Source organism: Apiospora kogelbergensis (genome assembly GCF_038363985.1).
Source record: "Apiospora kogelbergensis strain CBS 113332 chromosome Unknown utg000010l_segment0_segment0, whole genome shotgun sequence".
Taxonomy (NCBI): Eukaryota; Fungi; Ascomycota; class Sordariomycetes; order Amphisphaeriales; family Apiosporaceae; genus Apiospora; species Apiospora kogelbergensis.
In genome coordinates this window covers 387,195-414,111 of record NW_027117427.1, presented here as the reverse complement: position 1 = coordinate 414,111, position 26,917 = coordinate 387,195, and the positions used below count along the sequence as shown (strand labels likewise).

The 26,917-nt window shown below is 50.7% G+C and overlaps 7 protein-coding genes across 7 annotated transcripts; 4 read left to right on the top strand and 3 right to left on the bottom strand.

Moving 5' to 3' along the window:
• Nucleotides 1-2,062: 2,062 nt before the first annotated feature.
• On the bottom strand, nt 2,063-3,491 carry PG998_014271 (uncharacterized protein; the record flags this gene model as incomplete). Its single annotated transcript, XM_066881087.1, has 2 exons — nt 2,063-2,631; nt 2,723-3,491. The coding sequence occupies 2 exons, from the start codon at nt 3,489-3,491 to the stop codon at nt 2,063-2,065; spliced, it is 1,338 nt and encodes a 445-aa protein (XP_066723939.1).
• A 2,277-nt stretch (nt 3,492-5,768) lies between these two features.
• On the top strand, nt 5,769-6,638 carry PG998_014270 (uncharacterized protein; the record flags this gene model as incomplete). The annotated part of the gene is made up of 1 exon (XM_066881086.1): nt 5,769-6,638. One exon carries the CDS (start codon nt 5,769-5,771, stop codon nt 6,636-6,638), a length of 870 nt encoding a protein of 289 aa, XP_066723938.1.
• A 1,946-nt stretch (nt 6,639-8,584) lies between these two features.
• PG998_014269 (uncharacterized protein) lies at nt 8,585-10,584 on the top strand (the record flags this gene model as incomplete). The annotated part of the gene is made up of 3 exons (XM_066881085.1): nt 8,585-8,619; nt 8,944-9,539; nt 9,851-10,584. 3 exons carry the CDS (start codon nt 8,585-8,587, stop codon nt 10,582-10,584), a joined length of 1,365 nt encoding a protein of 454 aa, XP_066723937.1.
• Nucleotides 10,585-12,573: 1,989 nt separating this feature from the next.
• Nucleotides 12,574-12,880, top strand: PG998_014268 (uncharacterized protein; the record flags this gene model as incomplete). Its single annotated transcript, XM_066881084.1, has 2 exons — nt 12,574-12,597; nt 12,647-12,880. 2 exons carry the CDS (start codon nt 12,574-12,576, stop codon nt 12,878-12,880), a joined length of 258 nt encoding a protein of 85 aa, XP_066723936.1.
• Nucleotides 12,881-12,885: 5 nt separating this feature from the next.
• On the bottom strand, nt 12,886-13,825 carry PG998_014267 (uncharacterized protein; the record flags this gene model as incomplete). Its single annotated transcript, XM_066881083.1, has 4 exons — nt 12,886-13,304; nt 13,358-13,529; nt 13,612-13,695; nt 13,754-13,825. 4 exons carry the CDS (start codon nt 13,823-13,825, stop codon nt 12,886-12,888), a joined length of 747 nt encoding a protein of 248 aa, XP_066723935.1.
• Nucleotides 13,826-16,084: 2,259 nt separating this feature from the next.
• PG998_014266 (uncharacterized protein) lies at nt 16,085-18,265 on the bottom strand. The gene is made up of 5 exons (XM_066881082.1): nt 18,151-18,265; nt 17,366-18,099; nt 17,197-17,314; nt 16,487-17,041; nt 16,085-16,436 (listed from the first exon to the last, which is right to left on the bottom strand). The coding sequence occupies exons 1-5, from the start codon at nt 18,238-18,240 to the stop codon at nt 16,116-16,118; spliced, it is 1,818 nt and encodes a 605-aa protein (XP_066723934.1). The 5' UTR covers nt 18,241-18,265; the 3' UTR covers nt 16,085-16,115.
• A 1,322-nt stretch (nt 18,266-19,587) lies between these two features.
• Nucleotides 19,588-23,858, top strand: PG998_014265 (C6 transcription factor; the record flags this gene model as incomplete). Its single annotated transcript, XM_066881081.1, has 10 exons — nt 19,588-19,902; nt 19,951-20,132; nt 20,189-20,304; nt 20,487-20,665; nt 20,717-20,928; nt 21,683-22,385; nt 22,448-22,770; nt 22,819-23,154; nt 23,220-23,293; nt 23,362-23,858. 10 exons carry the CDS (start codon nt 19,588-19,590, stop codon nt 23,856-23,858), a joined length of 2,937 nt encoding a protein of 978 aa, XP_066723933.1.
• Between the last annotated feature and the right edge of the window lie 3,059 nt (nt 23,859-26,917).

Below are 26,917 nucleotides of genomic sequence, written 5' to 3'. Positions count from 1 at the left end.
TTATCCTTCGAGTCAACCGAGGCACTCAAACTGTAATTCAGTTGACACCCATATGGCCTTGACGGGTGGCAGATGTCCCTGTCCACGATCCAAGAAAACCCTGCCGCAGCCAACATACTCTTACCCTGATCAACCCGAAGCACGTCGTCTATCAGAGAGCCAACCAGCTCATGGAGCGCATGGCATCCTACAATAAACGTATTCGCGAATATAATAAGCTGTAGCACAATTAGGCCACCTCTCAAATGGCGACGACGATCCATATGTTGTGGCCGTGATAGTTGCCATGGTGCAACAGTCCAAAATGAAGGGTAAGGGGTGCAAGGACACGTTCCACGACATCCACGCAAAGGAGCGAAGGCCAAAAGAATCTTCGTCTACACAGCAACGATGCCCGAGGCCCTCTTGGCTATGCTTCGTGACCCAGGCGCTGCCACCTATCTAGGCGATGCACGCTTGTGCATCAAATACCAGAAGGTTTCTGTATGGTCAGTTCCGAGCTGATGGAGCACCTGGGCCGTTATTTGTTGTCGCACTTGACATGCCTCCTGCCGTGGATCATGCTTGTATGTTGAGAAAACCCCCCTATTCATTATTATCCGACGGAGATTTAACGTCTCCGGTGATACCCAGGATGGCCAGGACGACGTTGGCAATTATGTGGAAGTCGGCGTGATGATATATCGAAGGCGGGCTGGGAGGAGAGATGACCAGTCGTCGGAGGCTGATGGCAAGGATAGCGAAGCGGCTGCGTGCTGATTACGGGAGCGGGCTGAGCGGATCAGCCAGCAGAACCAACAGCAGCGAGAACGATAATCTCAATACGAGGAGAGACTAGCCAGAGGGGCTGCATGACAAAAAACGGGAGACTGCGCATTCCTCAGTAAACATAGGTGTCAGATATGTCATCTGAGATCAATCGTTGCTGTCGTCCTCCACTAATTGACTGTCTTCAGCACCAAACGTGCAATAAGTGCATTACTTCATCGATGGCGAGTCTAGCACCGCCCGCAAAAAAGACGCGCCTTTCTCACCTGATACGCCACTCTAAGACTCCATCATTTCGGTGGATGTCTTGGGTTAGTGATCGCTGGAAACAGAGGTATACGAGCCCCCAAAGGAAGCGGCATGGGCAGGACCTTGGCAGGTTGATCGAACATATCGATAGTGACCCATATGCGATGCTCCTAGAGTAGCTCTTGCCACGATACACTGCCTGCTAATTTCGAACATGGTATATTCCCATGTTCTCGCTACGTCCTCGTTTCATCCGGTACTTTGGCCTTGCCCCTTTGTTGATAAATCGCGCCTTGCCGTCGTGGGGGACTTCCGAGTTGATCCTCGCGCATGTGGATGAGTCTTGGGAAGTTATGCGAGTGCCTGCTTACGGTCCCCTCTCGGCTAGGCAGGCTGAAGCTGTTTGTCGATGACGATAGAAGCCTAAGGCTGTTGGGCGAGACCACAGCAACCCTGTATAGGAAAGATCGGATGGTGGAGCCACCATCGTGAAGCGTTTGAGCCAAGGTAAACGCAGGATTATGTGGCCAAGTCGGCCTAACTTGACACTAAATGGGTGCCTGAGCAGATTAGCACAGCAGCTGGTTCAAGGCAAGTGGACATACTCATCCCTCAAACGAACGAAGTGAGAAACGATTTCGGGGGAGCCTATGTAAGGTAGCGAATTCATGGGCCGACTAATGCGTAGCTCCTTCCTCTGCGGTCACGCAGTAAGAAATATTGTTTCTTCGGCGCAGCAGTCGCTGTTCGCCGACAAGCCAATCTGTCGTAATAGCGATCTAGCGCAACGAGGCGTTACTGCTACTTTCGTAGACTGCATCCCAAGACGGTTCGGCACTAGACGGATGAATAAGCTGGAAAGCGAACTACATCAAATATCTAGAAAGCAAACCTCCAAAGAGTACACAATAACCCAAGATCCCTATTGATGTCTCTAACTGCCGTCACATGTTATCTTTGGTTATACACGTCCACAATCGGTTGGTCATGGAATAAGATTTGAGAGATCGGAGGTACAGCTGAAAGACGGGAGCAGGAAAAAAACCTAATCGCCGAGGGCTTTGCGTATTGAATCTTTCATACCAGACATGAAGTTATCGGCCTTGTCCTGCAAGTACTTCTCATACAAGGGCTTGCAAACTTCCGGAGCTAGGTCTACCATATAATCTTTCATCATGTCCTCGAAGTTCTCCAATTGCTCCTTCAGCCTCTCATGATCCTGTCTCATCTCATCAAAGTGGACATCCACGGTTTCAATAGCTTCTTCAATGTCTTCTTCCCGACCCTCCGTCTTGATGACGCGTTCTTCTAGTGCTTCATTCTGCTCCTGAAGCCTGCCAATTTCTTCCTCTTGTTCCTCCAACCTGGCTTCAAACTTTCTGCGCTGTTCGATTTCGTTCCGTTTCCCCATCTGGACTTCAGCTTTGAGTGATTCCATTTGTTCCTGGACTTTCTGGATCCTGTCTTCAAAGGCGTCGATAAGACGCTGGACTTGACCGAGGCCTACGGATGGAACCACAGACTGCGGCAAACCATCCACTGCCCTTCTCTTCAAATCTCTGTGCAGGTTGAAGCCCTCACTGTCACTGCTCAAGCCGTGCTTGTTCCCATATTCTGATAGAATGTAAGCAAACAAGAGAAAAAGTGCGGGGTGATGAATACTAGAGGTCAGATATAGCGAAGAGGATGTTGTAGGCATACGTACCTTTGACATCACGCAGTTGTCCTTCGTTCTCATCCCCGTAGCCCGGTGGAGTGGGGGCGGCGACGGTATCCGACTCAGACGTCGTTGACAGTTGGGATGGCGGTAGTAGAGGGCTTTTTCCCTCGTCGCTGTATTTTGGCAGGGAATTGTAGCTTGGAGGGCCGGTGGCAACAGTAGTAACAACTGCTCCGGGTATCGAACTCAAAAGGCAGTCTTGGTCTTCAATGGTGTAAAGTTCACCACCTGTGCCATTGTACATATCTCGAAGATCTATGGGAATCGAAACCTTTTTCCAAGCCTGATAGAAAATCTGGTAACTCGCGTTCGTAAGGACATCTCGTGGCAAGTAAAGGGAGAAGGCTGAAGCAGCAGCTAACGAGGCAACCAACGCGAAAGTATGGCGCGCCTTGGCGTCGTAATCACCGAGAACAAATCCAGCGGGTGTGATGAGTTGGCCGCGACTGTGAAGCTTGAACTGGAGACGTGTGAAGGAGCGATGTTTGTGTGAATGACGCTGTATGATATCGAAATACGGTGGATGGGTATCGTCATTCTTGTTACAGGTATTTTTCTCCAACGATGAGATAAGGCCGGGCGGGAATCGCAAGTAGATAGTCACCTGCTCGGTAAGGGGAATGCTCAGACTGAATAGAGGCGCAGCTGGTGGAGTGTATTTCGCTTTGAACGTGAAGGATGATCCGAGCTCGATGCTGTTCATAGCGACTGCTCCATCGTCGCGAACGGCAACGACTGTGGTGGTGACCAACATACTTCGGCTTGCGTTGTACCTATATAACGCGACTAGTGAGCGTCAATGAGGGGATACGTACGAGAGACCAAAAATGCATAGAGTTTTATGGCACTCAATGCTGTGAACCTAAGAGATGCTGAGTTGCAAGTCGCAAGTCGCAAGCTGCAAGGGTAGTAGAGTGATTGGGTACGCGGGTGACCGTTCTATGCGTGGCTGGAGGTCCAACGACACAAGGCAAGTTCCAACGTGATCCCAATCCTACGCCGGCAACATTACAGAGCAAAGCCACCAATAATTCACAAAACGGACATGTATGGCATCCAATGTAGTTAATACAAGAGAGGTGCCGGACTGCAAGCTGCAAGGGTAGTAGAATGATTGGGTACGTGGGTGACCGTTCTATGCGTGGCTGGAGGTCCAACGACACAAGGCAAGTTCCAACGTGAGCCCAATCCTACGCCGGCAACATTACAGAGCACCTGCACTTGTAGAACAACCAGGAAGCTGGATAACATGGACTGGGAAATGATGGAGTAGCAGCAAAATCATTTGCGAGAGAAAAAGCGCTCGATATAATCGTGGGAGAACAAGGCTTTTGGAAGGAAACGGGGGATTGCGCGTGTGAAGGTGGGTGTAACATGGTGTATGTAACGGATGTGAGAGAAGAGAAGAAGTAATGAAGGAAACGAGACGCAAGAAGCTGACACATAAGGGATGGGTGGGCCAGGGCGCTGTGCCACTCCCCACTTTTCGTTGGTACAGCGAGGTGCTGACCTGCACGGTCGCAGGACGGGCTGGCCGAGCGGGGAGTGATTGGTGGCAGGCAACTCAGGGTGAAGCACCATCAGGAGAAGTCATGCACCCACCACACACAACGAATTCAATCCCTCCATCGTCCATAATGTATCGTATATCGTGTCGATGCACCGAATCGCCTCGTACGCGTATTCACTGCAGTGCTCAACGCGTACTGAGGGAGTAACACCCCTGTTCGCGCGAGTTGCAACCATATCCGTTCGACGCGACTCCGAAGCGCATACCACCGATATTGACTCCGCAGAGCCTCTACTGATGTCGCCTCGATACGAGTAGCCAAGTGCAAATATGTTCCCCGGCGCTTCGATCGACCGTCACGCCACTGCAACAGGCTGTGGCCTGATAGATGACCGACAGAGCAGCAAACAAACCCATAGTAGCATCAACCTGATCTTCCCGCACACTCCTGGCCTACGCCTGCCGGATTTGATGACGGTATCTGCCTAAAGTCGTGTACCCCACTTCGCTCGACTTCTCGTCTACAGTCTCGATCGCCGACAAGTACAAGATTGCTCGCAAGCTGGAATTCCATAGGTGAGGAGTTCGGGTGCTGCTGGAAGCGTGAGCAGCACAACCACCCAAGCGCAACCCATTCCACCCCAATTGTATGTAAATGGGGACGATTCGGAAGTGGAAACATCAGAATTCCTCGTGGCCAAAGGGAACGATTGCCTGATTTCGTCGCGCGCTCTCTGACAACGCTCTACGTGATGTTCTTAAGACATGGCTCGACAATCTGGGTGCCGAGAAAGGTTGGCTGGATCCTTGTTGATCACCTCGCCCCAGTCGATAGCACCGTGCATCGCCAGCTTCTCCATCCCTACCTACGAGCTACCCGACTTCGTTCACGACAACCCAGCACTAACCTCATCTGGATGCTGGTGTGCAGAACAATGCTTCTGTGTACAGAACAAATAAGCGTCGGTGATGGGCTGGCCACCCTGCAGCTCGACGCTGGCAGTTCGCACGTCTATGATCAGCAGCCGAAATGTCCCGATCCCTTTTTCTCAAACCCTCCGACTTCCTATACGCCGAATCGGCTCCTTCGACCCTTAAACCTGAGCAGATAAACCTACGCGACGCGAGAAAGGAGTTATCCTTGACTCGAAACCGGTGATGCGTGCCGCCCTGCCGAGGACCATCCTGGATCGTACAAGTTAGCCACTTGATAAGGGGATATCAGGGCATGGGTCGTCCTTGCTTCCTCGTTGGCAGTGATGCAACTTTGCAACCTTGCACCCTCACCTCCTGACGGGTCCCATAGCCCTTGAGAACAGGTAGAAGTCCAAGCAATGGCTAAAGACGCGTCAGTGTTGCACCTGCTTGGACGGGGCCTGTCTTCCAGCCGGGGCTACTGAGCTGAATTACACAGGGAAGGTATAGGACGGGGAGCTGCGACTTGCCGGCTTGGTGGCCCCAGATTCAGGAGAGCATACGAACTTCGGATATTTGCTGAGACCAATTGGGTAGACTGCCCTCATGGCCGGGTTGGCAAGTGATCCCCTTACGAGCGTCGTAACACGACAGGGGATGCAACTGCTACAGTCCCAAGACGTACCTTCCTCTGCAGTCACGAATCTATGCCTCCGACCTCCGCAGCTGGCGCAGCGCGCCTGCGGCGACTGCAATGCTTCCCATGCCACAATGGGGTTTGGGGCTCGATTCTTTCCGGGAAGCATTCTTGATATGTGTGCCGCTCCAGGAGGCTTTCTCGCAACAGCCATAAGGATAAACCCCAATGCTGAAGTCGTCGCATTCAGCCTACCTCCCTCCGACAGAGGCTACAATGTACTCCTGCCTCCAGATAAGATGCAGTGTGTGGACTTTTTGGATGTGACAATGCTTGCTGCAGACATGGGCGTCACGGTCATTCCACCGGACCACCCGGACGCAGGAAAATTCCTTCCACGTCAACTCCCAAAGCTGCGATCCTTCGACCTTGTTCTGTGCGACGGCCAGGTCCTCCGAACACATGAGCGGGCATCATATCGCGAGCTGCGTGAACCATTGCGACTAAAAACAGCACAGCTTTCTCTCGGCCTCGAGCACCTAAGGCCACGCGGAACAATGGTAGTCCTTCTGCATAAGTTAGAGGCATGGGATACCGTGTGTATTCTTCGGACATTCAGTAAGTTCTCTTCTATGAGGGTTCACAAACCCACGGCCGGCCATACAACGCGATCTTCGTTCTATATGGTAGCTACTAGCGTGGACAGTCAGCACCCTGAGGCGATTGAAGTCGTAGAGAAATGGAAAGCTGTGTGGCGTACGGCAACGTTCGGTACCGACGAGGAGTTCGCAGAGGCTCTTCGCGGGGGTAGAGCCAAGCGCAGAGGAAATGTGGGATGAGTTCGGCCATGAATTGTAACAAATGGCAAAGGGGGTGGAATGTTCAAGCGGATGCGCTTATAAACGCACAGTTCACGAAAAGCTAAGAAGATCGGCTCAATCCATTAGTTTATACAATAGCCAAAGAGATTGGCCTAGGCCACTAGGAATACAATACTAATGTATGTGTCGCGTATGTCCTCATCGTACGCTTTGTTAAGGAACGTGTACCTAGTAAGTCATGAGGTGCAGTGTCTCGCTTCTTAGCTTTATGTACTGACGGTAAAGTGGGTAACATGGACGTGCAGATCACCAACAGCGCCCAGGAGAACCCCTCAGTATGACATTCGTAGTGCAGTACTGAATTGCCTGTTTTGATCAAGTCGACGTTCCAGCTGTGAAGTCGCATCGATCACAAAGAAATGTCCTGAGCGTATCCTCGATGGCGGTCTGTTGGTCCTTATCAGAGATTGATAGGATCTAATATCACATGCATGTTCACAGCCAAATCTGCCCCGCTTCTCTCCTTGAACCACTGGCAATTCAAATCTGTGGGTTGTTAGCACCCCTACTCAGCGCTGCCACAAATCCCAAACATCACGTATCTACAGCGTCAGATCGACATGATCGCCGCTTCTATACGCGCCGCTATGCCTGAAGCTCCCCTCTGCCAACTGTGCACGAGGCGAGTCGTTGCAAGAATCTGCCTGCCCGGGCACGTATCCTGCTCCCGATCGCAGATCGCACGTGCCATATTGTTGTGTCGCCCTGGGCCTGGGCCAGCCTCGCGATGCCTGGTACCCATTCGCCCAGCCGGGACATTATCTGCTTAGCCAAGACGCGATCACTCGTCATGCTAATAATGTTGTCCAGCCCCTGCGCTGCTGCTGCTGGCCTGACAGGCAGTTCCCTTCTCAATGGCATACTTGTTAAGCCCGACTGTGCGGGAGGGCTGGGCTGCTCTAGTATCCGCCGATCATTGCGAAGGCCGGCTTGCTAGGAGGCACTAGCGCGCTGGCGATGTTTGTAAGCTTATTCACTGCTTGAGGGTGAGTAGCCGCCTCCCTTGGCGCTCCAATCGGCTGGCGAAGGCGCCGAGCACTTTCCGTCGTCTCGTTTGTCGCTCTTACTACTCGTAGACGTGTTGCCCGTCAAGTCCATCGACGCGGGCCGGTGCCTCGTCCGGTGCGTTTAGGTTTTTTTGACTAGTTGCGCATCATGGCCACGATGTGGGGTCCTTGTCGGCATTATGGGAGGCGAGCAGCTTGTATCGCAGTTCATTCAATGCACGAACGGGTCCGTTGCATGATGCTCTAAACACCTTGGACTAATTCGCCCTTTGATAGTCGATGTGCTTTATGTTCACAAGGGCAAGAGGTACTTTGGCTATAGCGGAATTCTGACAGGTCGTTGGCAGAAACGTCTGGCAATCGTCGAAGTCATACGGACATTTACTGAAACAGAGCTTAAATGTTTCGGTTAACGTAAAAGGGAATAAGTTGGCGAGAAAGTGCTGAGCAGGATCGGGAGCGGTCATCTCTTGGGCTATCGAATTTTAGCTGGGAAACAACGCATCAAGGTTATCGAGTATCTGCTGCTCGAGCGGCGACGGTGTCGTGGACGGATTCGACGGGGTCCCAGCTTGGGGGATTTGCGAGGGCGGACATTCTACAAAGCGTCAGTGCAGGAACTGGGGATGTTCCTTGGTGTGATAGACACGAGGTAAATGAATAGCGTTGGGTTTGGCGAATAATAGTTCAGAGGGATGCAAGTGGTCGCCTCGTAGAGGTTTCCGTAAGAGCTGATGCATCTGTAAACACCGGCGTCTGCAACTGCGGCTAGGCATGCACAATTAGGCAGTGGGCGAGACGGGCTCGAGTATCTTTAATAGCGGTCGCATGCGAAGACGCGCAACGGGCGGCTAAGAAGAACGAATTGGCCTTCCTACCACAGGGCCGAGAAACAGAATGTCTACTGTTGCTGGTCAAGTTCAAAACTCGAGGTCACTGCCCGGAGGTGATGATGCGGGTGCCCCGAATTAAGTTGTGTGTGTTGACAAGACAAAGAATTGGACGAGGCTGGTAGATGAGTTCTCGAGTTGATCCGTGCACTGCGGTACCTAAGTTCAGTACCACTGGAGGATTATTCCACTTTTGTTGTAATGAGTCTAAGACCCGCCTTGTCTCCGGGCGTTGATCCATTAGGCCTCATAGGGGCTAGCCGAGGGCAGCTGGATAATTAATTGTCTGGTGAGATTTAGAGGGTCAAGCGGGACTCCCTGTAGCTAGATCCGCTATTGCATAAGCCCAGATACTCGTGTATATAGAACCTTCTCAACTTCGGATTATGGTCCGAGAAGCGACAACAGTTTAGGCCTCGATATCAACTTCGCTCCGACCGACCGACCGACTGGCCGACCGACCGAGACGTGCCCTGCTTGTGCTGAGTCCGTTGCCATCCTGATCAGTTCGCGTGTCCTGCTCCTGCGGGACCATCTGCTCACAATGTCAATGCGGAACGAAATGACCAAGATGCGTTCCTGGGAAGATAGTTGCGAAGCAGGTTTTCCGTTGACTCGATGCTCTGGTACTGCTGGAAGCGATAGCAGTCAAGACAGCGATGGGCAACCTGATACTTCTAGCAGTCCCATCTCGATGGTCGAGGACAATTCAGATGATGAAGAGCCCGAACTGCTCGAGGGCAAGGAAAATGACCCCCTGATTCCGTCGCGCGCTCGTATCGACGCCACTTTGCACTATGGTCTTACGACTTGGGCTTCGATAATTACCAGCACTAAGAGAGGCTGGCCACCCGGTCTTTCGGAGCCCTCGTTGATGCTACATGATCTACCCGCGCTCCCAGATCAAATAACTGGTAGATTGACCGGCTACCCCGTCTGGCGCGTCCCAGACTTCGACCAAAGTACAAAATGCAAACGTGGGGCCGAGAAAGAGTTCTTACTCTCGGTCCCCAACCCTTTTCAGTTGCAGGTGGCACTCACTCGGCAACCCCCTGTGATTGCCTTCATCCAAACCTGCTGCTGATCACAACATCTTGTTGGTCCTACATCCTGTCTGCAAATCTTTTAGAACGTCAGGGGAGAAGCGTTTATTATACGGACCATTATTTGCAGCCGGTCGTGCGGCATGATACAGACGGACAGGGTCGCAGCTTCATCCATCTTCCTCCGTCTACATCTCCTCGTCTCCTTCGATGGATCTGTGCCTTACTAGCTCCTACGCCTGGCTGGTGTGCAAGCACAGGCAAAATCCCGCCCTGGGCGACCACTGGTCCAGGGAATCTGTCAATCATTATACATTGTAGCGGCACTACTTCACCCATTGACGAACCAGCCCCTACCTCCTCACAAGCGAAAGAGCTCCTTGTCGAGCTCTGTTCCTTGTGCGAACTCGAAAGCCTACCGTCCAACAAGGTACCACCATATACAGCCGGGTTCCTTGCTGCGCTGGCTCTTCCGTTCTATCTACTCAGTGGTCTTAAACCTGGCCTACCAATGCCGTCTCTCTCGGCCCCTAAGAGGCGGAATGTACGAAAAGCGACGAAGGCGAAAATTCTGGACGATATCAGTCGCCTGTATCGCGACATGCCTTACTATATGACGCTAAGCATGACTCCTCGGGGAGTTGGCGCCATGGTATGGAGCGTCTTCTGGCAGCCCGATATCGAGTGCGACGTTGTGAGCCCCTGGCTGGCATCGATCCGAAGTCTATTGGATCCCATCATCCAGGCCCGAGACATGGACCAACTAGCTAGGGTATTCGCCTGCCGTCGCCCACGGATCTCTCTGATGTGGTATGGCATCATCCTCCTTGGAGACCTGGCAATAGTTGATCAAATATGCAACTACCTAGAGATACTAGATGAACGCCCCTCTCATGGCTCGGTCGCGTCACCAGACTTCACAGTTGCTGCATGGACGGGCTCCCCCAATCATTTTGGGATATGATGGAAGAGCCATGTCCAGATGGCATTTCGCGGAAGATGTCTAGAGCTGACCTTCTTCGGCGTCGCCAAAATCTGCAGTTGCATGACGACTTGCGCATGTTGTTCTCCTGGCGACCATTTGGCGACGTTGACCGAGTCGAGGTGGAGCCGGAAGACTTCCTCGAACTTCACTACTCACGGGAATATGTAAAATGGACGTGGAAAACCGCTCGGGGTACATATGACCATTATGGGTATAGAAACGTAACGAAAATTTATCATCAAAAGAGCTGCGACAGCTTAGAGCTACTTGGTGAACCCAACCCATCTGAAAGCGTCACAGCTCTCCCACCTATTATCAAGTTGAGGCCCTCCAAGAAGGCAACCCTAGCTATGATATCTCACAGCATGCGAGATTGTCGGCAGGACAGGTCGCTCGACATTGCAGCTATATCTAATCTTTCGGTAGCCCACCCATGGCTGAAGGGTTGGAGAGGTCTCGAATGAAATCTACTCAGAAATACGTTCTTCCCTTCTTGCCTTCAATATACCACTGCTTGCCTTTCGAAGCAACCTTTCTCGTCTTCCTCTTCACGGGATCATATATCGTCCAGTTGTCCGTATCAACTTGGTGTCTTGTAGGTTTCCAATCTTTCCTTTGCGAACTTTCCCCTCGTTGAGTCACTAACGGTTCGTCAATCTTGAGTCCCCCCTAATCCATCGGCGAGCTGATCCGGAGACCATTCATCTCCAAGATCGTCAGGGCTCCAAACCTGCCCGGGTACATAAGCGACGTATCCAACCCCCTTCCCTTTCGGGGTATGTGTCGTGAGGGGATCTGCCGACTCTGCTGATACAGTTCTTTGGTGACCATATATTACAGCAGAAATATCTGTCGAATTATCCACGTGATGTCCAATATCTGCCGAAACATCCGCGGCAGCATAGTCAGGGTGGCTTTCGTACCAATACTCTGATGGTAGGGGTTTAGCTTCAACAGCTTTGGCTGGCGGATATTTTATTCCGTGGTCGGGACAGTCCCTGCATATCATCATAGCAGTATCGATAGCACCATGATTGCCACACTGGCAGATCTCGAAGTAGTTCTTGCAACCTTTGGCTTTGCATTTTGTGTCTTTATTGTGCTTTGCGTGCTCATTCAGCCAGTGGCCACAGTAGTCACAACTCCCTTCTCGGCCCGATGATGTCGACATTGAAAGACAAGAGCTGTATCTACATACGTAGTAGCGCAGATTAGTGCGAAGACTTCAGACCCCGCGCGCTAGGCACGACTTGACTACTTATACACAGGTTCGTTAATCCCATGCCATTTCGACTCGCCCACCCGCCGTTACAGCAGATGCATATTGGCCATAAAAGATCCGCTAAAAACGTATGTAGGAGCCAATCAGCCCATGTGACAAGTAACTTCTCAATGTAGACAAGACAAGCTGCGAGTAGGATGGCTGACCCATGTGAGAGCTCTAGAAGTCCGCCTGCATGCAGTCTGGTACATATTTGCAGTACGGCGGTTGCTTTCAATCTGATTGGCTGTGCTGCGTCTGCGGAGTCCAAAGCTACGACGCCCGCAAACAGTCAAGGGAAGAAGTTGCGTTCTAGTCAGACGCAACTAATTGTACAGTTCAAGCTCAACTAAAGACTGAATTGAAAACTGGTTTCTATGATTGATTTTCTCCATAGAGATGATTTTAAAGCCAGTCAAGTCTTTTGAAGGAGCGAGCGCTTTGGAAGTTAGAATGACAGAGCCCTGCACCACTGCCCGACCAACGGATACGTGGAGCTCAGTGCCCAGCGGGTATTTTAACCCCGCTTCTAGACTGAACAAACATTTTCAAACAATCCATACCACATTACCACACACCACAATATCACAACATTACAACCTCTTTTTCCCGAATTGTTCGAAGCACAAACCCCAACAGAGAATATAGGAGAATCTCTGTCTCTGAGACTTCAAAGATCCACGTCGCCTTCTTGTTTGAAGACTGCTATGCCCATTACCGAAGATGATTTGGTATGTTACTATCGATCATTTGCGACTTTTAACTGATTCGTTGGGGTAGAAGCAATGCTGGGTTACCCTGGATAAAGGCGACAGCCAGCTAGAGAACCTTACCAAATACGTTCTACATGACATGGTGGCGGACGGCGAGAAGGAAATCATACTAGAATGCGATGAGGTGGTGTTCATGAACGAAAACAAAGTAGAGGTTTGGAGTGTGAAGGGCGCAAGGGGCACAATCAAACCGCCCTCTGGCACGCGATTAAGAATCTTCAAGGGGTCGTGTAACGGTTGATGCTGCTACTCGAACAGCTTATTGATCACACTGAGGTCTCCTGCGCCTATTCGAATCTCAATGCAGTGAGTCATCTTCACGCAGTTCGTTTCTGCCAGCTCTTGGTTTTCCCGCTGTCGCAAGTCACTCTTCTCGATAAGGCCATGAACCCTCTCACCAAACATGCTGCGGACACGCTCCATTCGGATTTTACCCGTGATATCCAGAAGGGATAAAGCGAGGTTGTCCGATTCGACATCCAACCAGATATATCCATCTCCTCCAGCTCTTGGGAACCACCCACTCACGGATGTTGTCATCTGCGGTGATGGGCCAGCCACATTGAGACATTTGATAACTTCTGGCCCAAAGATTTGACGAATATTTTCCCACGACGCGCCACTTAATTTAAAGCCAGTTTCGGCTGAGTGAGTTGAATCGGTAGCTACCAAGCGAGACATGTCAGCATAGGTTTCATCAGCCGATGCGTTGTCATACTTAAATCTGTTTGCATAACTTTTGGGGTATGCTCTGCCGACAAAGCCTTGTTATACAATGTGTGAAAGTTTGTTCCTGGGGAATCATTTGCGCGGTTTCGTAATCGCTGAGCAAGCACATCGTCGCGACATGTAATGCTCCGTTTCTCCATGTAGGCACGGAGGTCGGAGAACTTGAAATAAGTACCAAATAAATCAAGTTGGGTTTGGCAAAGCAGATAGATACGAACTGAAGTTCATGTAAAGCTAACTCACACACTTCACGAATGATCTTGCTGCCTGCCTCCTGTTGATTGAGATAATCCACGAATAAGCGGCATTTCGAAAGGCTGTTGTTATCTAAAGAGGGTTGTTGTAGGCGCTGTTTTGCATGTTCGAAGCATTCAGCAATCTTAACTTTGTGATTCAATATGTCCAGCTCTGATTTCACTTCATTCAGTGGATGAAGGAACAAGTCCAGCTCGAACATTATTAGAAATAGTTGAAGACGGCTTCGAGTGAGCTTATGAGAGAACTGGGCTGCGGAAGAAATGGGTTATGGAAGAACTGGGCTGTGGAAGAACTGGGTTGCGGAAGAAATGGGTTGCGGAAGAACTGGGTTGTGGGACTTTAGAAGGGCGTAGCTACGCATATGTGAGCTAGTGAGCCTCTATTGGGAGAAGCCACCATTGTCTCAGCCTCGCGACCCATTCGTAGCGGGGGTTATCTAATCAAGGCACTCCACAACAACCACGATATACGGTTTGAAGCGCTCATTTCCAAATTGGCCAGTTTGCGCGGAAATATCAACCACTATGTTAGAATCATCTACCGCAGGCTGTTTAAACCAAGGTGTAATACTTAATTCAATAATATAGTCGCTCTTGGCCCCCTCAAAACCCGGTGGCTATGTCACCCGAATTCGTAAACTGGATGCGTCTCATCGTATGAAAGATCACAAATGTTAAATACGTAACCCATGATGAAGAAGGCATTAATTATGGCCGGCCCGTATGCGGCCACCTCTATTCTTAATCTTGGTGTCGAAGAAACCGTATTGATATAAGGATACAAAACATTGCTTGCTGTGTTGGAGAGATAATTGACCACCCTACCAATCAGCTCGGTCAAAATTGAAAGCAACCACAAAAAATTGCGTGGGTATCCGCACTTCAATCTGAAATATGCATCCTGCACAGGATCATTCTTCCTGGACCGGACAGCCCAGGAAATACCGGATAAGCTCCCGACGGACGTCCCCGGCTAGGTTGCTATGGGAATTACACCATTCCATGCCGCTCTCTCGTAGAAGTCGAGAAAGCAGAAAAGCCACCCAAAGTGTTGGCATCCCACATCCTTGAGACCAAGCCAATATTCTCCCCGAATCAGTCGTATGGGAAGTCTCACCACGCCGCTTTCTGTAGAAGGCTACAAACAAGATACTCGAAGTGTTGGCAACCCTCAGCTTGCATGACCATCCAGTTGGAATCCAGACCTGATCCCTTGTCTGGGAACCTGTCAAGACCTTGACCATAACGGAGGCCCTTTGTTTGATCTTTAAGATATCAGCTCGGACCGCAGGGTTACTTGCCCTGAGCCGTACCCTGACCCCGGCCTATCACCCATCGTGACTGCTCAAGGGATGCTTCGGCCACGATCCCGGATGTGGACATCATGCTCCCCGAGGATCCTCGCATACAGCTAGTTCCAAATAGTGGCTCACGCAGGTCAATGGACAATTCAGTACTGTGCTCTGGCTAACATGCTGTCGAGCTGCTCGTCCTGGTTGCGGCTAATGCAAGACAGACCTGTTGATTGACCCCGGGCCGTGACGCTACCCCTAGCCACCATTACTGGCCTGTCTTTGCAGCTCCGTCTAGGAGGCAGTATGCAGCAACAGTCCGTGGTTGGTCTTGTTTACCGAAGCCATCCCAGTGTCATCCAACCGAGATGTTTTTGAACCGCGTTATGACCCCTGGTCGTAGCGCTGCCCCTTCACGTATATGCAAGCCATCGTGTCATCATTAGGCTATGTCGACAGTGATCCTAATCCACGAACATCATCAGTTTGTTGTCAACCACGAGATACGCGCATGCATCTGCAAGTCACTCCCGAGTATTGTCATTCACCCGTACTATGTATCCTGCACGAGACCATTCACAGTACAGACCGGACAGGATCCTCGGGCAAGCTCCCCGGTCAAGGCATCTTCATGCTTGGTACCAGAGGATCGTACCCCGAGAGTGTGCAGTGACATGCATTTGGCTACAGATTTGGTAGGTGTGGTTACTATTGAGGCCAATATGCTAGAAGAGGTCGTCATTAGAACGGCCCGGTGATTTATATAAGCTATCTTGAACTATCATTATGGTGAATTGGTTCGGCTACTTTTCTGCCTACCAAACCATTGCAGTCATCTTTGCACTTTTGAAAGAGATCCTACAAGCCATCAAGGTTAGTTTGCAGGGAACATAGCGAAACGTGACATACTTAAGTTAATCCAATTAGGTCAGGAAAATCATTCGGACGTGGAAGCGACCCTATTTCTCATTATCGTGAGTCGTTTCATAATTATTATAGCACCATTGCTAACGGTACTAATAAATTTACGAGCGGCAAAGATGTACGAGACAACGACATATTACCGTGGAGGGGAGGAAGGAGAGGATACTGGTGATGTAAGGGGCAACGGCCCAACGGGACCAGTGAAGGGCACGAGTAGGCTTGTCTAACTATCATCTTCTTGCGTGGCTGGCTTGGTTGTATGGTTGAACAAATACTATTCTTTCCCATCCACCCAATCCCAATCCTTCTCGGTGAAAAACTTTATCCAGACGAAACGCTCCTCCTCTTCATCTGTTGTGGTTATACACATATCTTCCTCTATGATAGATAGATGTAGCCGATTATCCGACTGGAAATACTCATCTGTCCTGTCCCTGACAAAACGTGGTAGAGTCTGATCTGATTGAGTCCTTAAAAGATGCATGACGGCGCTGATACGGGCCTTGAATTCATCTTTCGGGGCACCAGACTGTAGCGACAATGCTACGGAGTTGAAGCGTAGAGGTTGATTAACTCGCTTCTCGAGAATTGGGTGCTATTCAAGTATGTAAGCGAAGCTTTTTAGCTCTGTAGGAAGCTGCTTACAATGAATTCACCGACATCAGACACTAGGTCAACGAGTTCGGGAGGAAACTGTTCAGCTATTTGTGCCACTAGCTTTCCCCTTTTCAACGGCTTCTTTGGGCATCCGTTCCAATCGAGCCGCCAGGTGCCTTTCCAACGTTCTTCCAGATCCCTCCGTAGAGGTATAAACGTTGGCTGATTGACATATACGAAACTCTCGAAGTCGAAAGCCTCAGGTCTTACCGCACGCATGGATTGACTCGGAGTAGCACTCGAGTGAAGGTGTGCACTGCCCCCTGAGTTTGCTAAGTGAAGAAGGCTTTGAGCTCCATCAGAAACGTCGTCCCTTCCATATCCACCCGGGATCCCAGGTATGGCAGGCCTCACACCAGAGTCGTGATTGGGTAGGTCTGCTGTCCTCCTATTGCCTGTATGAGTTGCAGCGGTAGAAAGGTTCGTTACATTAAGTGGCAGATTGAACGTGTTGTCCGCTGGACTCCCGTCTTCACAAGAGGGGCCCTTCTGCGATCCTAGAGCCAAGCTTGGAGTTACTCTACCAGCAGGGAGCTCACTCAACTGTTGCTGATTGGTAAGCCGAACGGCATCGTTGCATCCCAGATTTTGCGCAAGCCATAGTTCCCAAGATTGGCTTGTTAAAACATAGGATTCTCCATTTGGCCTCGGCTCGGATGCATATTCCTGCGCTTTCTCAAAAGATGGCCTAAAAGGACCACGGTGAGTCCTTTGAACTGGCCAGCAGCTGTGTGGATCCCCCGCTGCTCTAGGGACGTGATCAGATTCTTGCGATGATCGTCATATCCATCTGCCAGGGGCCAATGTTCTTCTAGCCTGGACATCCGTTGGATTAGTGCGGATGATCTTGACGTAGTGAGGACTTACGTTGACTTTGGGATGTCGCGGTTCGAGAACGCTATTAGTATATCAAGGTTTCCAAGGTCGGATAGGAAGCGGCAGTAGCGTTTGCCCTTGCGAACTTCCGATTCGGAAATTTGGTTCCCGTTTGTCAGCGAAGCGGGGACATCGTCACGCCCAAATATAGTTGCCAACATATACATGCCTATCAGCCCAACTCGCCTTTGTCTCAGCTGCACTTCCTTCGCCAATACATCGGAGCGGACTTTTCCCATGTGCTGTCCCTGGACTAAGCGGAGGAGGACAGATGGGAAGTTATCTTCTGGTTCTGTTGTACATGGGTCGAGGCTTTGGCAGGCTTGCCTGCGAAAGAATGTATTGGGGTCCTGCGCCCAGAGGCGGGTGAAAGGCAGAAGCTCTTGAACAGGAACTATAGGAGTGTTGTTTTCTTGGACTCGTCCTAAACGGGTTTTCGCGGTGTCACCAGGTATTACGGCACGGTCTCGCGTAGTCGATGGTGTAATGGGTCTCGGAGCTCCATCGATGGTAGTTGTAGATATGGGGTCTTGAGCCTTGGGCGGCGTCCGTCTGCGAGCAGGCCCCGAGCATTCGCCGGTAACCTCCGAGAGAGTCCGTTTTCGTGTCTTCGATGGCGGTTTCGTGATAGTAGGGTTTGGGGTTTGATCTACGGGCTCCGTGATGCATCTTCGCCTCGCTGGGGGTAGCGTGTGGAAGAGGGAGCGAATAATGCCGATGAACTCCTACAGACAGAGTAAGCACCTGAAAACAATGTATATATCTAGGCGACTTACCGGTGCCTCCAGAAGTTTTTCCTTTCTATCATACACATGGCAGATGCTTGTGAGTCGGGCTGCCAGAAGTCGACACTCTGTCATTTCCATGATGGTTATCTGACGACAATGCGACATCTCTTCCGATAACAGAGTCAACGCTTATCAATGGAGTGGATCACGCTACGTCCAATCTTGTCACGTGAAGTAGAGAAGATCCAGCGAGTTTCATTCCAAAATCTCCCCACTGAGGTCTCGGCTACCTTTTCTCAACGTACAAGCAAGCACATCTTTAAGCACCTGGATGATAGCATTACATGCACTACACCTACTCTTGAATTTGTCAAACTTGAAACCCCGAAAGATAATTTCTATTCCGACAGTCTCCTAGGTTTCTTCCACCTAGATGCAATGCTTGTTGTTCTCCATGAGAAAGCCCCAGATACTGGGCTTGCACTCCACGAAAGCACGAGCGGTGCGACCGGACCATAGATCCCTCAGAGTGAAGTGTCGGTCTACGACATTTGGCCAAATGTTGTGGAAATTCGCTCAAAACGGCAAGCAGGTTTCAGCACGGACCAAGTTGTCTCCATATGCCATATTGCTATCTGCGATTTTCCTTTGTGCACTTCTTATGTACGCGGACCATGCAAGGCTTCTATCGGTGTTGTCTCATCACATTTCCAACATCTACTCTTGATAGCTAATGGCTGATGGGTATTTTGTAAGCCGCTGTCCGACGAGATAGTATACGGCGCACCCACTCATCCAAGCATGCATGCCACTCTTCTCTCTGAAAACTCCCACCAACCCAACATCACAATCCACCAACATGTTTGTCCCAAGGAGTTTCGACATCATAAAACCAATCTTCCAAGAAGCCATGCCAATCGGTTGGATGTACTCGGGACTAACATGTAACCCATCTCTCGGCCATCAGAATCCAACCCGCCAGGTCCTGTTCCGGCACCAGTATTGGACGCTGTTCAGGGATGGAAGGTGGGTAGGCAAGCTCGGGTGAATGGCCAGATGGGAAAAGGAGAGCATATTGACGGCTGGATGATCATTTGGGACCCCTGTACATGGACATGTACTTGGAACACCCTCAGGACGACAGTGGCAAGCCCTCTCCCTGTGATATCTGGTACTTTCGTATTGCATTGGCCTTGGCTTGCAGGGTTAGGAACGAACCATGCCGCCGCCCAGTCTTCGCGTCTGCCTCTGTCACACTCTACTAGTGATATCTGTAGGGTGTTTTTATCTCCACACTTCCTCCTTCCCCCTGGTACTTCCAACCGTGCATGATGTCCTCGTCCCGGATGGCCCGCGGTGGTTTGGATGCCACTGTAGGTGCAGGCAGGATCTTCTAAGCTTCTCGCCCTTATAACGCATCTGCAGGTCTCTTCTTGTTGCCTCGTTCGCCTGTGCAATGTGACAGTCTCCTTTGTTCGTCTTACAATGGCGTCCACTGACGAGTGGGAAGTGTCGCTCCTTGTCTCCGAGATCGTTCTGGCTTTCGCCCTTCTTTCTGCTGTCCTCACTTTTCTTTCCGCTGCCTATGCTTTCCCTGCCACTGTCCCTGTCACGGAACTGGCGGACCCCCCAGAGAAGAAGACGGTCTTTGCTGCATATCCCAAATCCTTTAAATCCTTATGTTTTATCGAGGCACTGGCTACTTGTGTAGCTAGCATTTTTCTGTTTGTCTTTGGGCTTGACCGGCATGCCTACTGGCTGGTGATTTTGCCGGCGATATGGCAAAGTCTCGCTTTTGCGGTGCGTTGCCTAGTACCTACAAGAACGAATGCTTGCTAACTTTTGTAGCGAAGTATATGTCTCCGTATGATGTATGCTCCCTTGGGTTCGGGCTGGCTTCTTATACCCGCCGCTTGTGTCATTGATATGGCTACAGCGGGCTTCTTCGTTGGAGCTGTCGCCTGTGCATATCAATCCTCCGAAACCAGTGCTAAGGCCTTGACTCTGATCCCCTCAATCCTGAGTGGGATGTGTGTCGCTGTATGGACCAGCTACTTTATTCTCCGGATTAATAAGATGTTATCAGAGCACAGATTAAAGAGCAGGGAATCACAAAATTTGTTTATTGTGATCACTATCCAGCAAATCTGCTTGATCTTGTCATTTGCATCCTTTCGGGTGAGCTGGCAACCGTTCCTTGGAGTAAGATAACATTCCCGCGTGGCCTAGATCAAGTCTAATCTGTCAGATCATCTTCTTGCCGCATCTCCCCCTCGCGGTCTTACAAGTGCTGGCATTACCCCGAAGAGTGAAGCTGTGGGTGCGGAAATCGTGTACTGAGGTGTGGGCGCAACTGCAGTGTCATGATCTGACGAATGGCGCAGACCTCCAAAAAATCCCCTCGAGTGACACCAGTGTAGGGCATTTCACCAAAGGAGGCGACGAAGCCGGCGAAGATTCAGAGAGACCAGCAGTTGGCAACGCTGTCCCTAAACCCATCGCCGAAAAAATATGTATTGGAATCATGGATTGTGCTAAACGAACAGAGCGCTTTCCGAAGCAGGTATGTTGCTCTCGCGTTAGTTTCGACATCATCATATCTGACACGTCACAGCCACACATCGTCGCGCCGGGTTACAAATTCACGATCACAGTTGTCGACCAAATGGAGGCTAAAGGGCAGGATATCCTCATTTGTTTCACAACAGACGGTGACCCCGTAGCATCCTGGAACAAAGAGGCGAGGGGTTTACAAGTCACTGCGGATGGCCGAGTCCAAGATATTGTTGAATATGTTCAGAGTGTCCTATGTTCAGAGTGCCCTATGTAAGCATGTTGCAATCGCCAAAAGACTAAAAGGCACTTTCTTGTACATAGATTTCTCATAGCACGATTGTAATCAGGAAGCTGTCGCGAATTAAATCCCACGATAGGGAGTTGCGTTGCAGACAACCCACCCAGAATCGAGACCCCTGCTGACCGACCGATTCCCCGGTCGTGGATGCCCCACACAGTTCCCTCTCGGATCTGGCAGGTAGCTGTTCTCGCAGGGGCCGAGTGTGTCGATGCACGCAGGGGACGATCGCGATGTTCGACCGCTGGGCCGCGCCCCTTAGTTCTTTTCTCCTAGATGGAATAGCCCAGCACCTTCTGCATGGCTACTTATACAGGCCGGTCACTGTCCAGGCAACCACAGATCATCCTCGGCCCCCTCAACTTGCACAGTTGCACCAAACGGATGAATCCGGATTCAACAACATGGCGCACAAGCGTCTTGCACCACGCCCTGCTTATGAATCGACATATCCCAAACTGACGCAACCGCCTAAACCGACGCAACCGCCCAGAATCGCCTGCGGTTGCTGCCGCAGCGGAAAGACTCGTGTAAGTGCATTCATTGAACATTTACAAATTCCTAAAGTCTACTCGATTAGGCCTTACAGCCCCATTATTAGTGCGACGGCAAGCGACCCTCTTGTACGAGATGTATTCAAAAGCATTTAACATGCTCTTATTCCACCACGGACGAGCGTTTAAGGCAACGATTGAAGTCTTTACAGTCTTCTGTCGACAGCTATAGATCGCTATTGGACTTACTACTCGAAACCCCCGAAGAAAACGTTGTTCAGGTCCTGCGCGATGCCCAAGCAGCACCTGATCTCCAGCACTATCTTGCTGAAGCTAGGGAAAATACGAGTACGCTGCAAGGAAGAAGACAACCATCAGACTTGGGTGCGACTGCCAGTCTTGATTTCCCCACGAGATCCGATCTCGACTATGACAAGTTTACTGCTCGTTTTGAAATAGTCTACCCTGCCTTTACTCCGATAGCGCCCACCGCAGTCAGTTACCAACCGCGTTTCACCAGCCATGCGTCCAAACCCGACCTAAGCCATCCTATTCTGAATTTCGAAGCGCCGATGTCGAGTAGCCCGGCTGCTCTATCGAAAACGCGACATGACTCGACTGATCTCTTCGTTGGTTTAACAGCAACCCTGACGGAACGACTTTGCCCTTCCTGCCCTCTCGTCGGCGCTCCAACGTCGGGGCCAGGAACGCCCCGGTCGTATGTCGACAAAAGACTACACCGCTTGCAGATTGGCTATTGGACATGTGTACCTATAAGGGACGAAATTGCTGCTATCGCCATTTTCACCTACTTGGAGATCGACCATCCTTCCCACGCCCTCTTCGACACCAACCTCTTTCTTGACGATCTTGTCAACCAGAATACCACTTTTTGTAGTCCGTTTTTCGTCACCTCCTTACTGTCCCATGCATGCGTAAGTCGTTGTTCTTACTTCGCCTCTCTGTGTTCTCATGGTAACCAACCATACTATGACAGTACACCTGCTCGGCCATCGACTTGCAGATGTCGGCTTTCGGTTCTGCGTTTTTCAAGGAAGCAGAAACACTCTACAAGGCGGAGCGCATGTCCGACTGTTTTTCCGACTCTTCTGCCCTCGCAATTTTCAGCATGGTATGCGAATTACAGTGCCGCAATGAGCTGGCCTTTGAGACGCAGCAGCTCAGCCGCCAGATGGGGAAGCGTATGAAGTTGTTCGGGGTTGCCGATAAGGAATCCAACCTGACCTACTTCCATCACATGCCTCCAAAGATGAAGCTTGCAACTGCGCAGACGGCTTGGGGCTTGTACAATTGGCTAAGGTGCGTTGTGTTCCACGGTGCTTCTGCTATGACTACTAAGCCGCGCAGTTTACACGCCTTTTTCTACAAGGACAAAGCCATCGAGTATCCTCCGATCATGCCGGTCCCCGACGACGAATGGAGACGCGAGACGCTATCCAGCCTTGGTTGGCCTCAGCATTCTCTCTTGCCTTCGATGGGGCGCGCATTTTCTGCGCTATGTACGCTTTGTGTCCTCGCACAGGAGATAGCAGCCGTTTACTTCAGTGATCGGGAGAAACCCTCTCAAGTATCCCTCGCCTTCGCTGAATCCAAATACTCAAAACTTCTCGAATGGGAAGCAAAATTAGGATCGGAACTCCTTAGGCGTGAGAAAGACACGCCGATGGACACTCTAACTTTTCAGTAAGCTACTCTGCCGAACCAAAAAAGTCATGCTATCGCTGTTCAGATAACTAACGATGCCACAGTATGTACCTCCACACCATCATCCTCACCCTTTTCCGCCCCTTTTTCCAGAGCCCGCAGGAGACCAAAGGCTGCGGTTTGTTTCTGCCGAGGCCACTCCTAATGCCATATATACCGCTTCGGTCACCCAGATGAAGAACATAGTCCTTCAGCACCATATCGACCACCACGGCAAGCTATTCCCAACTTTTGCTTACGTTGGATACATGCAGCTGTGTAGTGCCATTATAGGGATGAGCAAAAACACGGAGACCCAACGGCAGGAGAATCGGTCCTACTTTGACGTCTGCATGTGCTTCTTCCAGGATGCGACCCTTCAACACGCTATAGCCATGCCCATCGCACAGGGTCTCCTGCAAATGGCGCTGGAAAGCGGCCTCATCAAGGATTCCGAGATGTGCGAGGTTGTGCGGTGTCTTAAAGAGCGTGGAAAACACCACTGCCCGCCGCTCGAGACCAGCAACACTTCCTCCTCTTTTGTTTCAATGACGCACCAAACGCACATAATTGTCAACTTCGAGCTCGCCGTCGTCGACTTCCGCGCTGCACAAGCTCACACGCTGGCCTCAAAGCTCGAGGAGCAAATGCTCTTTAATGAGTTCACTATGGCGACAGACGACGAAAGTTCATTACAGACTTAGCTCGAGTCAATCAAAGGTCGCTATCGTCCCCGCCTCTTCTCTCATGTTCCGAAACATAGAAAGTTCGTTCGTTTGACACTTCCAAGCGAATGAATCCATGCTATCCGTCATTCACCTGGGCGCTCCCAGCCTCATCGTTTGCCTCGAGAAGCAGCCGATCCCGGCACTCATTACACATTTCGTCGTTAATGCTTTTGACGTGTTTGTCCTCCCTCGCCACTGGGACCCCGGCACCCTTAAAAGAATATGACATTGTCGCTCGATTCCTGCAGAGGCCAAGATCAAAATGCAATTAGAATTGCAGAGAGGTCGCATTAAAGTCGTCTTTGCTACCATCGCGTTCGGTGGGGGGAAAGTTCCCGATTTAATGGTGTAATATGATCACTATGCGTCTTATTTTCGCGCTCTTCCGTGACAGGCAGCATAATGTCTGCTATATTGCTTGAATATTACCAATAAAAACATTTGTGACGCGTGCCACTGGTCAATCAGTGATTTCTTGACGTGCATATCAATGTAGGAGCCATGGGCCGCTGAATTGAGCAATTTGTATTCACTGTTGTAGCTAGGTTTGGAGATGCCTAAATGGGTGGGTATTACAGCAGTTCTGCAGTGATACACCCGAATGAACCTGGGACGAACCAAGTGCAGCCTGCCGGCCGTAGTGGCACGAAAGGCATGCACTGGTGGGTTTCTCTGAGGAAGTAAGAGGGCCATTTCCGAGCAGTCTTATGATACAAGGCCCAGTACCGTAGACAACCCCCCTAGTACGTCGCGACCGCCATGTCGACGCCCCTCGACCTTGGCCAATCCGACTCGAAGTGGCTGCCCCGACTCAGGCCCACCGGAGGCGGCCACTATCGACGCAATTCAGAGCAGGTGCGCCAGAACGAATCGGAAACGCCTCATGGAGCCGAGGAAGCACGAAGACGCAGGGCAAACTTGTGTCAACAGTACAGTAGAGAGTGTCGGTAAAAGTGGAAGGTGTCGTGTTCATCGAGGTAAGCGTGCGTACGTTGCTCGGCTGGCTCGTCGGGGGCGTGCGTGCGATTTGCGCATAAGAGGCCTGAGGGCTCGTCTGGGCGCTGCCGGCGAGGGCCGCGCCGTTCTTGAGTTCTTCCAATTGCTGGGTGACATTTTGAAGCTCGGCGGTGAGCCGCTGGATGATTGCCTGCTGGTTGTTGATGATCTCTTTCAGGTCTCGGATCTCGGTGCGGGAATCGTGGATCTCGTTCTGGGAGCTGGCCACGAGCTCGTAGATGCGCTGCAGCATCTCCGGTCCGATGACTCCATTGTTGCTCGAACTTGTCTCTGCTCCGTTGTCGCCTTCATTCGAGAGTAGCGCCTCACGTGCTTTGGCGCTGGGCTTCGCCCGCTTCGCTCGTTTGACCGACGTCGCGATAGAGTTTGGCGCGTCCACCACGATCTCCATCTCTGCACGGTCCTCCATTATCGCGTCGGACGCCCGCCGCCTTTTCATCCAACTCCCCTCTCAGTAATGGAATAACAAATAATTGAACAAAGATAAAATAAAGGTTCCTTCTCGTTGTATTTTCAGCAAGTATGCAGTCGTGGTTAGAGTGAGCGATTCTTAACACACGCACATGCAGTACACCACAAATAGTTACCACAAACGATAAAGGGTCTATGATCAGGTCTCCTATGATATACCACTATTGCAAACGCGACAGTAAAAGTAAGACTCGATTGGATACAGTCGCTAGCGAAACCTACGTCCTCTTTCCACTCTTTGATAGTTCTCGTTCTGGATCCACTTTGGCGGGGTAGCTGTTGACACCATGTACCCCGCCATGCTCGCAAGTACAGAGCCAATTTCTGCCTTTCCGTCTCTTTCCCATGTACATCCATGAATCGATTGCTATGCTTACTCTTGGGTTACTTATGCTCAACGAGAGCTAGAGCTAGAAATTGTTGGCAGTCGTATACATTCATTATGGCACTACAGTTGTTATGTACTGTAAGCGTCTACAAACAAATGATTGACAGAATCCGGTCAACGTCGTTTTCGGCGTTGAGTTATTATAGTAACGCTGACCAGTTTCTGTCAAAACATCTAATTGTAGACGCTTACAAGAACGATTGCAGCGCTGGATAGAGCTTATGTATACCACCCGTCAGCAGCTTCTCTCGTCGAGGATGAATCGATTCAAGAGTATCGTGATCGGTTTGTGGATGTACATGGGAAAGAGACAGAAAGGCAGAAATTGGCTCTGTACTTGCGAGCATGGCGGGGTACATGGTGTCAACAGCTACCCCTGCAAAAAGCCTAAAACGGAAACTATCAAAGAGTGGAAAGAGGACGTAGGTTTCGCTAGCGGCTGTACTACACTCAACAATATCGGCGCTGCTGTTCGCTGGCTCTGCTCATTTGGACCGGCGGCGCCATCAGCAGCTCTGCATCCTGAGGCCTACATCTGCCCTGGGTCGTTTGCTTCAGCTCCTGAGATTATCCGAATTGCCCACCAGCAAGCAGCTCGGCATCCTGAGGTCCACATCTGCCCTCCCGCAGCTTAGCCAGTCTAGACTCTGTACGTCAGAAAAGCACATCAGAAATAGTGCACGCATGAGGCCCATGATCCAAATGCAGAGGTTGCTGAGATACCATAGAACAGCTACGAAGTAGCACTTCATACTCACGAAATATCCTACTGTACCTTGAGGCACGAACCCAATAAGACCGGAAGTAGCTTTGGGCAGCATGGTCAGAAACGGTCCCCGCCACCGTAGGTCCCTCCACATCCAGTCCGCGCGTTGTACTGTACCCGTATCATGCTAAACCTAGTCTTCCTTGAGATGCGATTGCAGCTCCTACCTCCCATGCTGTCCCCTATCTCCAAGCCGAGAGAATGACAACGCGGACGAACAAATTCAGGTTGTCTCTCGCATGGGAATTTCTCGGTTCTATATGGCGACGCAACAATAATGTAGCATGATTAATGTATTCTGAAAACAGTTCTGACGCCCTTCGTTTCTGGCATCAACTCCCGTTTCAACCGTCATTTGCCAGCCCACATAGTCCATGTCACAGTCTTTTTCCT